Here is a 15,604-nt window from a genome sequence, read left to right as displayed (position 1 = left end):
TGATGCACTATGATGTCGGGATTCATGCCTGACACCGCGGGTCATTTTACACTTCGGCGTGTTGGGCCTGCCCCCGCACGCCGACGGCAATATTCTGCCCATAGAGTTTGTCAGCATAGAAAATGACCATTTGACCTATTGGGCCTGTGCTGGCTCTTTAGTAGAGCTATCTAATTAGTTCCAATACCCTGCTCTTTCCCTGTAACTCAATTTTTTTTCCCCTTCATATTTATTATATTCTCTTTTGTATCCAGACTGTCAAAAACCCTTTAATGCCATGCGCTTTAGTTTTGCTAACAGGTCTATAGGTCTGTTATGTGGTACTTCTATCTTTCAAAGAACTTGATCAAGTTAGTCAAACACAATTTGTCTTCAACAAATTCATGCTGACTCTCATTCATTAGTGCGTACTTTACAAAATACCAACTAATTTTGTCCTGGTTTATGTCTATAATTGGTTCCACCACCGTTAGATTGACCCTGTAGTTGCTGAATTTATCCCTCTTTTTTAAACATTTACAATCTTTCAGTTCTCTAGCACCACCTCAATATCCAAGGAAGATTAGAAAATTGTGGCCAGAGCCTCCAGAATTTCTACCCTTACTTTCTTCAGTATCTGAACTGGGCGACTTCTCAATCTGGAAGACTGACGACCATTTATGTACATCCTCTATTTTTACCCTACATTGCTACTAACTTTTACTGCTACGTTGGCAGCATCCTCTTTAATGATGACAATTGCAAACTACTCATACAAAAATGTGTAATATGCTAAAATCATAACCAGTAACTTCTAGATTTATATGATCCATTATTAAGAACAATTATACTATTGTTTGAGGCCAGCTTATGTGCTTTCTCAAGATAGATCTAAAAGGCGCAAGCATTTGACACTAATACAGGAGCAAAAGTCTCCAAAGCCCAAACAGCTGGTAGCACCAATATATCCAAAGAAAGCTATGATCGCTCAGAATCCTAAGGAGACAAACTATGGGTTAGATTGTGTTCACAGCACTAGTGAAGAGATTCAATAAATGAAGGTTTGGAGGTTTGAGAAAGTACATCTGGGCTCAATGACCTGATCCCATGCTACAAGCATATGAGATAAGGTTTTATGTACACAAGGAAGACTCCATAGAATTTGTAACAGCAGCATACTTATACCCATATTACACAGCATTCTATTTGTCACTTGTTAGCCTCAATCAAACATTGAAACTTCAACAGATTTGTTGCAATTGGAGATTATTGCAAAGTCAGCAGTTTCATATGTCATGTTTATAATTTGTCTTCTCATATGCACCCCAGATTCTTTCTACCAGCAGAAATGTAGTTCCTCTTGTGTTTAAAAGATGTAATTTATCTTGCAATTCCCCATTGTGTGCCTCACAGAATGCAGGCTGAGGATGTACTTGGCTTTGCTCAATAGGCATCTATCTTTCTACCAACTTTGTTTCCCTGGGCTTTTGAGCCATTAAATAATCAGCTGACCTGAGACCTCCGTGCCTAATCAATTTACCAAACCCCTATAACACCTGAAACCACTTTGGACAGACAGAAACATACAAAATAGAACTGAGCTCTGATGTGTAAAATACATAATGGCATAATTGTAGATTTTGTCATTCCAGTCTTGGGTTGTGGTTGCAGAGAGCTAGAGTGAAGTTCTGATCGTTTCAAGACAGTAATTGATGGGTGTAGTAATGGAGGCAATTTTAAGTACCTTACAAGAAAATACCACAACAATAAAATGTGTTGCTTTACATATGACCTTTTATAGCCATTAGTACCAATGCTGACTAGAAAGAAAAATTAGCCTAGCTAAAGCACCGGGCTACATTTAGAGATAATATACACCAGCCAAAATCTAGAAATCTCATGAGAACCTGCTCGCAGTAATGATTCAAATAGGTTTTTTTAATGGGTCATTTATCTAGGTTGATTGATTATTTGATTGGCCTGGATAGTAAAATAAATAAGTAGATTTGTTTACAATTTTTTATTTCCAGATTTATGTAAAAATTAATATTTAGAAATTTCCAAGGTGGAATTTGAACTCATTTTTTCTGCATTGTGGGCCAAAGGTATAGATTAGTATAAATGCACTATACTGTGGATGCTAGAAATTTAAAATAAAAGCATAAAATGCCGGGAAAACACAGCATATCTGGCAGCATCTGTGGAGAGAGAAACAGAGTTAATATTTTGAGTCTCTATGACTCTTCAGGGCAGAAGAGAAGTCGAAAGCTAATGGTTTTTATGGGGGTGTGAAGCAAACTTGAAGGTCAGGGGTAGGTGGGAGCTCAGGGGAGGTTTGACAAAGATGTCATGGATACAAGACAAAGGGAGTGTTAATTGAAGTATTAAAGATTAAAGAAGGTGCTAATAGTGGCATAAAGGTAAGATAGCAGAATGTGTAAATAGCAGAACAAAGGTCAATACTCTGTTAAAGCAAAACATAAGGACAAATAACAGATGGCCCTGGGGGTTGTGGGTGGGTGGGGGGGTGGGCGGGGTGGGTGGGGGGCAGCAGTGGGGGGGGTGAGGGGGTGTGTGGTTAGGGAACAAAAAATAAAAGATCAAAATGGAGGACAGAGTTAATGGTCTGAAGTTGTTGAACTCAATGTTAAGTAGTCCAGAAGTCCGTTAAGTGCCTAATCGGAAGATGAGATGCTGTTCCTCCAAACTCCAGTTTGTGTTGGGCTTCACTGGAACATTACAGCAGGCCAAGGATGGAAATGTAGGCATGAGAGCAAGATGTTGAGTTGAAATGACAAGTGACAGGAAGGTCTGGGTCATGCTTGCAGACTGAAAGAAAGTGTTCTGTAAAGTGGTTACCCAGTCTGCGTTTAGTCTCCCCAAATCAGAAGAGACCACTTTGTGAGTAGCAACTGCAGTAGACTAAATTGAACGAGGAGCAAGTGAATCACTGCTTCACCTGAAAAGAGTGTTTGGGACCTTGGACGGGGAGGAGGTAAAGGGGCCGGTGTTATACCTTCTGCAATTGCATGGGAAGGTGCTGTGGGAAGAGGATGAGAAGAGAACCAAGGTGTCAGGGAGGGAACAGCCCCTACAAAATGCTGACAGGGAGGTGTGGGGAAAGATGTGTTTGGTGGTGGAATCATGCTGGTATTTGGCAGAAATGGCAAAGGATAATCCTTTGAATGTGGAGGTTGGTAGTGTGAAAAGTTTGGAGAAGGGGAACCCTATCATAGTTCTGGGATGGAGGGGAAGAGGTGAGGGCAGAGATGCAGAATATGGGTTGGATACAGTTGAGGGCCCTGTCAACCACAGTAGGGGGGAAACCTCAGCTCAGGAAAAAGGAAGACCTGTCAGAAGCGCCTTTTTGTAGGTTGTATCCTTGGAACAGATATGACAGAGGAACTGGGAGAATGGGATGGAGTCCTTGCAGGAAGTAAGGTGTGAGGAGCTGTAGTCAAGTTAGCTGTGCGAGTTGGTGGGCTTGTAATGAATATTGGTAGATAGTCTATCACCAGAAATGGAAACAGAGAAATCAAGGAAGGGAATTGTCGGAGATGGATCATGTGAACATGAGGGAGGGATGGAAATTGGAGGCAAAATCAGTTTTTTCCAGGACCAGATGAGAGCATGAAGCAGCACAGATACAGTCATCCTAATGTACTGGAAAAAGAGTTGTGGGAGGGGACTTGAATAGGGCTGGAACAAGGAATGTTCCAAGGAGCGCTGACCCTTGTTCTGCTACTAACACATTCTACTATCTTACCTTTCTGCCACTTTTAGCACCTTCTTTAGTTTTTAATACTAACTTTAATATTAACACTCCCTTTGTCTTGTGTCCATGGCCTTTGTCAAATCTCTCCTGAGCTCCCACCTTTTCCTGACCTATTTTGCTCCACCTGCTCAGTGCTTCCCCTATAAAATCCATCACATTTCTACCTCTCTTCAGCTCTAAAGACTCGAAACGTTAGCTGTTTCTCTCTCCGCGGATGCTGCCAGACCTGAGTTTTTTTCCAGCATTTCCTCTTATTTACTATAGATTAGTGGTCCAATGATTTAACCAGTATACCACCATAAAACCCAATGATAAAAATGTGTTTACATTATGGCGCTCCCTCCTGAACTTTCTCCTAATAACAAATGTTAATCTTCCCTTTCACTTGAGTATTTGAGAATCCGCAAAAAAGTCGGGTGGGGGAACAAATCTGACAAATCGTATCGTACCACTGTGCAAAGAGGTGTGTTTGGATACAGGAAGAGGAATTGGGTGTGGTAGGCAGGGAAATGGCTGAGCTGTAACAATGCAACACCATATTAATGTTGCCAGATAGTCAGTTTAGAATCTGGGTGATATGCTCAGGTTGTGCCTGCTGAATTGCTGCGTGGAAGTCAGTAGAGAAAAATCCACTGCAGCTAGACTACAGAACGTATGGGATCATTGCAGTTTAAGAGGAGGTCCCCTGGGATTTAGGTGACGTCACCTCCCCGGAACGGAAGTGCCCCGCGGTCACGTGATCCAGCCGGAAGTGCCGGTTGGTGTGAGAGGGAGGCCGCTGGGTGTCGGCGGCTCTGTGACAAAAGGTAAATGTTGGAAGCGGGGCGGGGACGGTCTGCAGTGATGGGGTGACTGTCGGCGGTCACTATTGAGGGGCCGGGTCCGGCCCTGGCGAGGGCGGTGTCTGTTTGTAATGAATCGGCGGCTCAGCATCTCTTGTTCCGACCGTCACGAGGAAGCTGGGAGCAAATTACAGGGATGCCGGGCCTCCGGCTGCCCTATCCCGAGCCCGAAAGCCGGGGGCAGATACCCACCACCCGCCCCAACACATGATAGCCGTGTGGTTACTGCGGTCAGTTTGGGCCGTCTGGTCACTGTATTGCCCGGGTCGGATCTTCTCGTTGTAAGTCTGTGTGTGTAGAGGAGGTAGGAGGAGGAGGAGGAGGGTGGGGGAGAGAGAGTGTTGATTGTCGTTATTAAAGACCACGGTGTAGCCGACAGGTTTAAAATGAACATTCATGTGCTCATGCAATGGGGCAAGGAAAAGAGGTGGGGTTTCACTCAGCAAAGCCAGCTCATGAGTAGGAAAATTGGAGATCCAGTTACTTTTCGTCAAAGTTGAGAAGTCAAGTGTGGACCATCAGCAAACTAACTGAAAATACAAAGCTCCCTCCGTACCAGGTTTGTGTTCTCAGTATCCTCCTTTATAGTAGTGAGGCATGGACTACTTAAAGCCAAAAGCAGCTGAACAGCTTCCACCTGAGGTGAATATTGGACAACTCCTGGCAAGACAGTGCAGAATATGGAAGTGCACCATGGAGGGATCCCCAGCATGTTTGCTCTCGTGAGTCAGCAGCAACTCCAATGGGCTGCATCTTCAAAGATATGGTCTATGGCAAGCTTGCTATCAGCACAAGTCCAATGGGTTGCTCACATCTGCGTTACAAGGTTGTCTGCAAATGAAAGTTCAAGTTGACTAGATGAGGATCAAAGTTGATGCATGGGAAGTCATTGCTGCTGACCGGAGACCCTGGGGACAAGCAGTCAGGAAGGGTGTGGAAAAAGCAGAGGACAAAGGAAATGACCAGATGGTAGAAAAGAGAGCCTGCTGGAAAGAAAGAAACTTCAGTCATCCTTGGGCCAACGCTATTCATCTGTGCCAGCTGAGGAAGGGAGTGTCACTCGTGAATTGGCCTCCATAGCCAAAACAGATGATATTCAGTACAGAAGTGCCATACACCTGGGTGCAGTTCATTGTTTTCTGAGATGGACGGATGTCAATAAAAGTTATTCTGGGCTGTTCTCGCTTCCTCAGCAGTGTGATATTGCAGAGGGAGTGCTGCACTGTCAGAGGTGCCTTCTTTCCAACTAGGCGTTAAATAGATGCCCCTTCTGACCTGGAGTGGACGTAAAACATCCATCGCACTTTTTTGATGAAGCAAAGAGAGTTCTCCCTGGTGCCTTGGCTATAATTTATCTCTCAACATTAAACAGATACCTAGTCATTGTTATGCTCAAATGGCTGCTTTGTATCATATATTGCAAATCTGACCATATTTCAAGTCCACTTAATTGGCTACAAAGCACTTTGAGGTGTGTTGAAGTTGCGAACGGTGCTAAATAAGTGCAAATCTTTATTTCTTGCTATTTGGCTGATCAAATTGGCATAACCTGGTTTTCAGCATTTACTGATGTGCAATCATTAGTCACAGGTGCACCAACAGACTAAAAGTTAATTGTGGATCTTATACACACAGTTGTGTGGAAAAATTGGCAAAACTTTACAGTGGAAACATCCAGCTTGTTCTGTCCTCCATGCAGTGAATGTGTATTGATATATGTAATTAATTCAATTTGCTATGAATACAGTCTGAAGGCCAGTGTTCATGTTGCATTTCAAATTTAAATTATCTTCATACAGCAGGATGGGAGTAATTTCCAAGTCCTTGAATGTGTTTATTGTTACTGGTTTATTGACAAAAGACTTGATTTTAAACCATGAGCTGTGACGAATGAGAAGTGACCAGTGGTTAATGGGGGACAAACGGTCTGGAAGATATTTAATTCTTTTTGTCAGCTTTTCTTCAACAGAAGCTAGTGAATAAGTTTTGATGCATGTGGACTTTTATGAGCTGCAAGCATAGGGATGTAGATATATATTCCAAATTGAATCTAAAAGTCATAGGTGTAATCTATTCCCAACAGTGTGAATGGAAATTATGGATCATTTACTTGATAGAACCACTGATTGTTAGTTATGTGCTTCGTTTTGTGTTCAGAAAATGTGAAGGTCAGTGCTTCAACTCTTTTCATAGAGCAGTCAAACTATTTTGATCCTTCAGTTCTGCACACAAGTTCCTTGTTTTACTTGTTGCAGCAATGTGGAGAGATTGGCACATGCTGGACATTTTTTACAGAGTTTATATTTCTGTATTATCTGTAACATAATTTCCAGAACCCAGCTCATTGGTAGAAGCTAGGAGCAGGTCATCTACCTGCCCAGTTGGCCTAAGATAGGTAATGGTGTGGGTTGGGGCAGGAATATTCTTCTAAAAAATAAACTAAGTTGAAAATATAGAAATGCCTCAACTCATGCTGCTAATATGGAAGCATGCATTATATAATGCTGACTGTTTTTCTTTAGTTACTATCAGTACTGTGCTGGATTTTAGATCCTAGTTAATGTTTAAATTAGCCTATAGCTGTGCCCTCCTCTACCTCCACAGTCTTCTTCACCCATATACCCCTGTGTGGATGTTCTGTTCCTCGAGCATCCTGGATTACACTTCCCTTTGTACTCCCTCTGTCTGCTTCTCACTCATTTCCTCCCTCCCTACCTTCAAAAGCCTTCTTAATAACCTTAGCTACTGTTGTTTGCCCCCCACAATACCTCTCCCCACCTCACTTGCCTATACTTGGCACGTAGTCTTTCAGTACCCTATGAAGTGGCCCTGAGAAGCCTTCATGCACCAGTGCTATACAGTGCAAGTTGTTTCATGTGACAGATGTAAATTTCTTGTTCAAGTAACTGGCAAATGTTGGCAATCTGAAATAAAAACAGAAAATGCAAGAAATGGTCAGCAGGTCTGGCAGCATTTGTGGAGAGAGAGGATGTTTCAGGTTGATGGCCTTTCATCAGGCCCCATAAAAGTAGCTTTAATTTAACTGATGAAATGTTTTGTGTGTAATGTTGCACAATGCTGTTTATAGTGATAAACATAGATGTATAATGTATAATATTTATATTATATATTAGTAACTCACCTGACTCCCCCAAAGCTTGTCCACTATCTACAAGGCACAGGTCAGAAGTGCGATGGAATACTCTACACTTGCCTGGCTGAGTGCAGCTCTAACAACACTCAAGAAGCTTGACTCCATCCAGGACAAATCAGCCCGTTTGATTGGCACCACATCCACAAACATTCACTCCCTCCACCACCGACACATTGGCAGCAATGTGTACCATCTACAAGATGCACTGCAGGAACTCACCAAGGTCCAAACCCATGACCGCTGCCATTTAGAAGGACAAGGACAGCAGATACATGGGAACACCACCATCTGCAGGTTCACCTCCAAGCCACTCACCATCCTGACTTGGAAATACATTGCTGTTTCTTCACTGTCGCTGGGTCAAATCTTGGAACTCCTTCCCTAACAGCACAGTGGCAGTGTACCTATAGCACATGGATTGCAGCAGTTCTAACAGGAAGCTCATCACCAGATTCTCAAGGGCAATTTGGGATGAGCAATAAATGCTGGCATAGTCAGCGACACCCACATCTCATGAATTAATTTTAAAAAAATTCATGGGTGCTTAATGTTGATTTATATCCAATGTTGAAAAATGCAAACCACCCATATTTCTAATTAACCAGTGTCCCTGACGGCTTTCATGTTTGCCTCTGGGATAACACTCTCAGTACATGAAGTATATTACAAAAAGTAAAATAATGTCTTAAAATATTTGAGGTTAATTCAAGCTGATACTTCATGCAAGTAGTCATTGTCATTTATGAGCCTATGCAATGGGTGGTGAGTCTATTCAGCTGTACATATATCAAAGCCAAACCTGTTCTGTTATCACCCACTGACCATTGATTGCACTATCTGGTAGAACTTGCTGTGTTCAATCGTGGCATTTTTATTGTCTCAGCTGAAATTAGTGAAATCAGCACAAAATCCGTGTTTGAACCTGAATTTTGTGATCTCTCCTCCAGAGGTCCCCAACATCACAGATGCCAGTCTTCAGCCAATTCGATTCACTCCATGTGACATCTAGAAAGGCTGAAGGCACTGGATACTGCAAAGGCTATGGGCCCTGACAATATTCTGGCAATAGTACTGAAGACTTGTGCTCCAGAACTTGCCGCACCCCTAGCCAAGCTGTTCCAGTACAGTTACAACACTGGTATCTACCTGGCTATGTGGAAAATTGCCCAGGTATGTCCTGTACACGAAAAGCAGGACAAATCCAACCCGACCAATTACCACCCCATCAATCTACTCTCAATCATCAGTAAAGTAATGGAAGGGTCATCAACAATGCAATCAAGTGGCACTCACTTAGCAATAACCTACTCACTGATGTCCAGTTTGGGTTCCGCCAGGGCCACTCAGCCTCTGACCTCATTACAGCCTCGGTTCAAACATGGAAGAAAGAACTGAACTCGTGAGGTGACAGTGACTGCCCTTGACATCAAGGCAGCATTTGACTGAGTGTGGCATCAAGGAGACCTAGCAAAACTGGAGTCAGTGAGAATCAGGGAGAAAACTCTCTGATTGGATCATACCTTGCACAAAGGAAGATGGTTGTGGTTGTTGGAGGTCAGTCATCTCAGCTCCAGGACATGATTGCAGGAGTTCCTCAGGGTAGTGTCCTCAGTCCAGCCATCTTCAGCTACTTCATCAATGTCTTTCCTTCCATCATAAGGTCAGAAGTGAGGATGTTCACTGGTTGCACAATGTACAGTACCATTCACAACAACTCATACTGAAGCAGACCATGTCCAAATGCAGCAAGACCTGGACAATATCCCAGCTTGGACTGACAAGGGGAAATAACATTCGCACCACACAAGTGTCAGGCAATGACCATCTGCAACAAGAGAGAATCAAACCATCGTCCCTTGATGTTCAATGGCATTACCATCACCGAATCCCCTATTATCAACACCCTTGGGGTTACCATTGACCGGAAACTGAACTGGAATAGCCATATAAATACTGTGGCTACAAGAGCAGGTCAGAGGCTAGGAATACTGTGATGTGTAACTCATCGCCTGACTCTGCAAAGCCTGACATCCCCACTTGCCTGGATGTGTGCAGCTCCCACAATACTCAAGAAGTTTGACACTGTCCAGGACAAAGCAGCCCACTTGATTGGCACCACATCCACAAACATTTACTCCCTTCACCACCGACGCACAGTAGCAGCAGTGTGTACCATCTACAAGATGCACTGCAGGAATTCAAGGCTCCTTCAACAGCACCTTCCAAACCTACGACCACTACCACCTAGAAGGACAAGGGCAGCAGATAGATGGGAACACCACTACCTGGAAGTTCCCCTCCAAATCACTCATAGTCCTGACTTGGAAATATATTGCCGCTCCTTCACTGTCACTGGGTCATAATACTAACACCATTCCTAACAGCAATGTGGGTGTACCTACACCACATGGACTGCTGTGGTTCATGAAAGCAGCTCAACACCACCTTCTTAAGGACAACTAGGGAATAAATGCTGCCCTGGCCAGCAAAGCCCATGTCCTGTGAATGAATAAAAAATTATTTCATTCTGTGCTTTGGTTGCCAAGTAGGCTGTCAGAGAACTTGTACTTCTGTCAACCTTGGTATTGTCTGCACTAAAAATAGAAATGATCAACAATCTGCGGAGCATCTGGCTTTCCAGTCTGCACATTTAGATAAGATGCAAAGGACAATAGGATGAAATGCATATAATAAATAACAGTATGACATAACATTCATGTTTGACATGAACATTTCTCTCTCCACAGATCTGCCAGATCCGCTGAATATTTCTAGCATTTTCTGTTTATGTTTCAGATTTCCAGCATCTAGAGTATGTGGAAGGTGCTGTATGAATTCAGATTTGTTTATTCCTTAATTGTGCTGGCAAACAGCATACACAAGGTTATACTAAATCGTTAGTAAGTGATTGTGACTCTCCATAGTCTTGTCACTGTGAAGATAAAGTTGTTTTAAATTCACGTCCTGATGTGCAGTGGGAATAATTCCATTGGATATGATCGTCACAGTTCATTTGTGCCACTACAGGTCTTTTATACGTGAACTCTCTGAAAAATTGTCGTTGATGCAATGCACTGTGTTTCTCGGAGGATGACTTAACATGCATAATTAATTTATATCAATATTCATCATACTTTTAAACTTTTTTAAAAGCTTTTGTTATACCAGGCCTCATGGTTTAAGCTTCTTGAAATTTTTAAACTAGAAATGTAATTGAGATCCTTCTGCAGTCAATTCTTTGCATGCAGAATAGCACATATTAATTTCAGCCTGCCAGCAGGCAGAGTCCTTTTCACTTGAGTTTGTATTTCTTCATAAGCAGATCCAAAAGCTCGTGGATATTTCAAATGCCCCCATTATATCCACTGTGTATTGTAGAACTATACCTTGCTAGTTATGCTGTCAGAATGAAACACATTCATTTTGTTCATTGTAATCAGGTTAATTATATCTGCATAATATATGAGCTACTTGAAAGACTGGGCAGCCATCTTAAATGTACATTTATAATTAATATAATCAATATAGTAGTTATTAATATGACAATGAGGTACAGTAGTCTTATATAATACTCTGGATGCTGGAAATCTGAAATATAAACAGAAAATGCTGGAAATACTCATTGGATCTGGCAAATCTGTGGATGTCAAATATGAATGTTATGTCATACTTCAGAATATTTATACCAGAGAGCAACTTGGTTTTTTCCTAAAAGTTATTTGAAACTTACTTAAATCTTAAAAAATCAAACTGTTTATTGTCCTTTGACTTTGGCACACATTCCCTTCCATTCCCCATCCCAAACTGGGCGATATGTCTGTTTGAACACCATGTGGGTCATTGTCACGTTGGCATTGGCTATCAGAAGCTGCACTTCAAGCCCTAAAGTTGAAATGTTTCACTCTCAGCAGAGACTAGTCGATGGTTGGAGCAAACCAACTTAAGTGAGGGCTGGTATGGTGGTTTAACTTCTGACCTTTTGGGTTGGGCATTAATTGCTTGGCAGCTGGAGTTACAAACTTACATTAGGATGCTGTGTAACTCAGCAACCTAACTGGGGAGGTTTAGTTGATTTAAGAGTGAAATAAATACTTTAATTAGCTTGCTATTGGAATAATGCTAAACACAAAAAATGAACAGTAAAACATATCTGATTGTGATTCTTGCTGAAATAAAAATAAAACCCCAGTAATAATGAACCTGCAGGTTATATTTTGGGGACTGGTTATCAATTTATTAGTCAAAGCTAGCTTTTACTCCTTTGCTTAGCATAAATAATTTGATAAAATAGATTGTGTTCCTGATGGTGAGTTTGGGTATCAGCACCCCTAAAAATGAAACCTGAAGTCTCTGGATTATGACATGAATACCTGTGCTGTTAATCTAGTATTCTTAGTGTTGTAATTGACAGATGTGCCACCGGACATGCTAGCTACGAATATCCCTGTTTCTCACTCTGGTCTTGTGTGTCTGCCTGCAGGTTTTGCAGTTGGCACTTGTGTCCTTGTATGTGTGGTAACAACATGTCATTGCCGCTGCTCGATGAGGCTGCGACTGTGTCTGGGACAGAACGGGAGACTGCAGTGGTAAGAAATCTGCCCTCTTGCTCTGTCCAATATCTGTACTGTGATGGCATCTGTTGAAATCCAATTTTTAGGAGACATTTCAGATTTATAATATAGTCTTCTGAATCCCTTGGTGTGATCTCTGGTATTTAAGTTTTGCCGTTTTTAAGGGAATCTTGTATTAGTTATTGTTCAATTAATACATGGACTGGCCGTTGCTGCGTTGTCCTTTTAACTCTAGACTTGGAATTGATCCAGCAATCTTTGGTTTTTATGCAATTCAAGACTGCGAGCGTCACATTTAATATGTTGAGCTTTGCTTCAATATTTAAACTTGTATGAATTTGTTTTTGTTTTTATCTGGAAGGAAAACACATTCTGAAGTGCTTGTTTTCCGCATGGCAAGAGCAGCTGGGGAGAGTTTATAAGTACTTTGTCACTCTGTCATAGTCACGCTACTTATTACTGCCTGAAATTTGATTGAATTTGAGTTCTGTCTTTTTTTAGCTTCCGTCGTCTTCCTCCATCTTCCTTAAATCCCAGAGTAAAGACAGGACACCAACTTAAAGAATTGTGCTTCAATTTAACTGCTGCTAAAAACTTGCTCTATAATTTTAAAAAGATTTTTGAGGTTAATCTTTGTAGCTTCCCTCTGTATTTTGGCCAACAATTGAGATGTTCAAATCTACTGTTGACCTATTTTTGTTCCATTTTGGAGTGTGTGAAGGTAGTAAATCATAAAAAGGTTGCTGCAGTTATGGTCATTATCTTCTCGTGACTGTAATCAGTTTGAAACCCCACTCCTTGATGTGCCCAGACAGCTTTAATCAAACATTCTGCATATGGCACTTTTCTGTTGGATTAGAATTTTCATGGCTCTGCTGATTTGTCTTATGTCATTTTGTACTTGTATGAAGTCAGAGTGTTTGGATTCTGTTTTCCAGGTTATTTTCCTGCATGGACTAGGAGACACTGGGTGAGTTTGTTTTAGATGAAAAGTGGAGAGAAATTGATCAAATTCATAATTCTAATATCAATAAAATGACTCAAATACAAATCTGCTGGATATTTTGATTTGATGAGAAACTATTTAAGTGTTTGTTCCCCGTATTCTGAGTGTTTGTAACCATTCCCATTATATACACCTAACTACCAACAATTGTATAATGGTAGACTTTTTTCAAGAAACTAAACATCTTTCTGCTCAAGTTACCTTTCATTCTCCCTGTTGCAGTCTGTATCTTCCACAAAGATTCCTTCAGCTGACACAGTGGAATGGAACTTTTTCAATATCACTGTAGCCAGAAGGTGCCCTTGAAGTTGGATGAGAGATGTGACCTTTTTTACCCCTCCCTCAAATAATACTACTGCAAAGTCCTTGCTGTATGCTAGAGTTAGGATCTGATGTAAGATTCCTTTGGTCGCCCAGCAACTATATCCAGCAAGTAAGTTGACCATATAGTCCAATAAACCCTGATTCAATTCCTGGTCTGTACTGAATTACCTGACATCAACTAGATTGGCGATAGGAGTGCTAGAATTCACCTCAACCTCTTTAGGTTTCTGATCACATTCCTGAAAGTGGGCAACAGGCAGGGACAGGACTAATCACTCTGTGATGCTCCATGGAGTGAATAACTGACACTTGCTATTAAGGCATACACACAAATAATTGACACACAGGCAAAGTACTGATGGAACTGTTCTCAGCATGCTGTCAATTCCTTTGTCTAAGCTGCATAACACTACCCTGTCCTTTACTATTTTCTGCTTTTCACAAAACTCATAACTCTTTATAATATTTTTTAACAACATTTTTGCTGTCAGTGGAAGGTACAGAGCTGAAGCCAAATGTTTTCCTCCAGAGGAGGTAAAACTGGAGGACATGTCTTACCAGGCTAGGTTTGCACACTGCATTGCTGAACGATGACTGCAACCTCAATTGCCACCATTTCTGTCTTTGATCATCCTGCCCTCTTATTTTGCCTCTTTCTAAACTTTTCCCCTTTCAATTTCTCTCGCACCTATATGACTCCTGATCCAAATGAAATATGTGTGCTAATATTCCTTTTTTTGTCCCTGCTGCTCCTCTTGGTTATTATAAATGACAGTCTCTGCCTTCTATGCGTAAACATATCTCACCTAATTCAAATTGCCTGTTCTATCACTCATCTCCATTTTAACTCTCCTTAATTCTCCATTTTTTTTTGCCAAGCAACATCAAATCTTAATTTGCCCTCTTGAAATCATCATTCTTGGCTGTTGCATTGTTCATCACCAGCTGTGTCTCGACAACTACTACAAATCAGACAGACACTAATATAAAGTTTGTTGCTTTCCTAAATGAGAATAGTAGCAAATGTAGTCATCCCATTATTCAATTTGAATCAAATTTAACTCTTAATGTGTCTGACCTCTTACTTTTGCACTCTTATCACTGTCAAATGTTTGCCATTTTAAAATTCTCCTCTGACAAATCATACTGTAATGCAGTTCCATCTTGTTTGGCACTTTAATTCAGGTAGTTGCAATAGTCTTTAAGAATTGTTCGGCCTAGGAATTCAGAGATATAGCATCACTATTTCAGATGCTAAATGAGCACCTAAGCCTCTGATGTGCAGGCAGGAAATGTATGCTCATTGAGTGGGGAGTGCCATATTGACGCAGCCGAAATAATTGGCGTCAAGGGCTCAATTGCGAAACGGGCTCAGCCCTTTGGGTATGCAAATAAGGAGCCTAATGCCTGTTTGAAGTCCACTCTGCAATATTCCCTGAGGTAGCCAGTGCCAGCAGAGCTCAGGAAAACCAGGCCCACATGCAGCCTAACTAACTATCCTTAATGTGACTTGCAGGCAACCACCAAAAGGTAGGTTTGTAAATTTAAAAACTACTTAACCAGACTCTGAAGCTGGGAGGGGCAGAAATGTTCCTTCCAGGTCCACGGGCAGCTGCTGACAACTAATCCTCGTCTCCCACCCCAAATCACTGACACCACAGCACCTGATTGCTCAGTCTCATGGCCCCCTTTACCTGAAGGCAGTTGTAGGTGACACCATAGCCCAATCTTCAGAGTTTTTCTCTGGTGTGTTGCCTGGGGATGCCTGTTAAGTATTCAAAGATCCCTGGCTCAGTGATTGAAGCCCAGTATTAGGTGTGTTGCAGGCCTATGCATTCAGTTGCCGGAATCGTTCTTTGCATCTGTGGCGTGCCCAGAAACACATTTCTCCCCTGGTATCTTTCCTAGATTCAAATACAGTCATTCTTCCATCGCTTCAATTTTAAATATTTT

The 15,604-nt window shown here is 41.7% G+C and overlaps 1 protein-coding gene across 3 annotated transcripts in view; it reads left to right on the top strand.

The window, feature by feature from the left end:
• lypla2 (lysophospholipase 2) overlaps window positions 1–15,604 on the top strand; it is a 44,022-nt gene that overhangs the window by 2,030 nt on the left and 26,388 nt on the right. Inside the window, exons 1-3 of one of the 3 annotated variants that reach the window (XM_041212449.1) lie at window positions 4,427–4,560; window positions 12,231–12,336; window positions 13,260–13,291. In XM_041212449.1, coding sequence (XP_041068383.1) covers window positions 12,259–12,336; window positions 13,260–13,291 — 110 coding nt within the window. In that variant the 5' untranslated portion in view covers window positions 4,427–4,560; window positions 12,231–12,258. The other 2 variants (XM_041212448.1, XM_041212450.1) reach the window with 2 other exon arrangements.

Source organism: Carcharodon carcharias, chromosome 19 (assembly GCF_017639515.1).
Source record: "Carcharodon carcharias isolate sCarCar2 chromosome 19, sCarCar2.pri, whole genome shotgun sequence".
Taxonomy (NCBI): domain Eukaryota; kingdom Metazoa; phylum Chordata; class Chondrichthyes; order Lamniformes; family Lamnidae; genus Carcharodon; species Carcharodon carcharias.
Note: the sequence above shows the minus strand (reverse complement) of the source record. Positions and strands in the feature narration are given on the sequence as shown.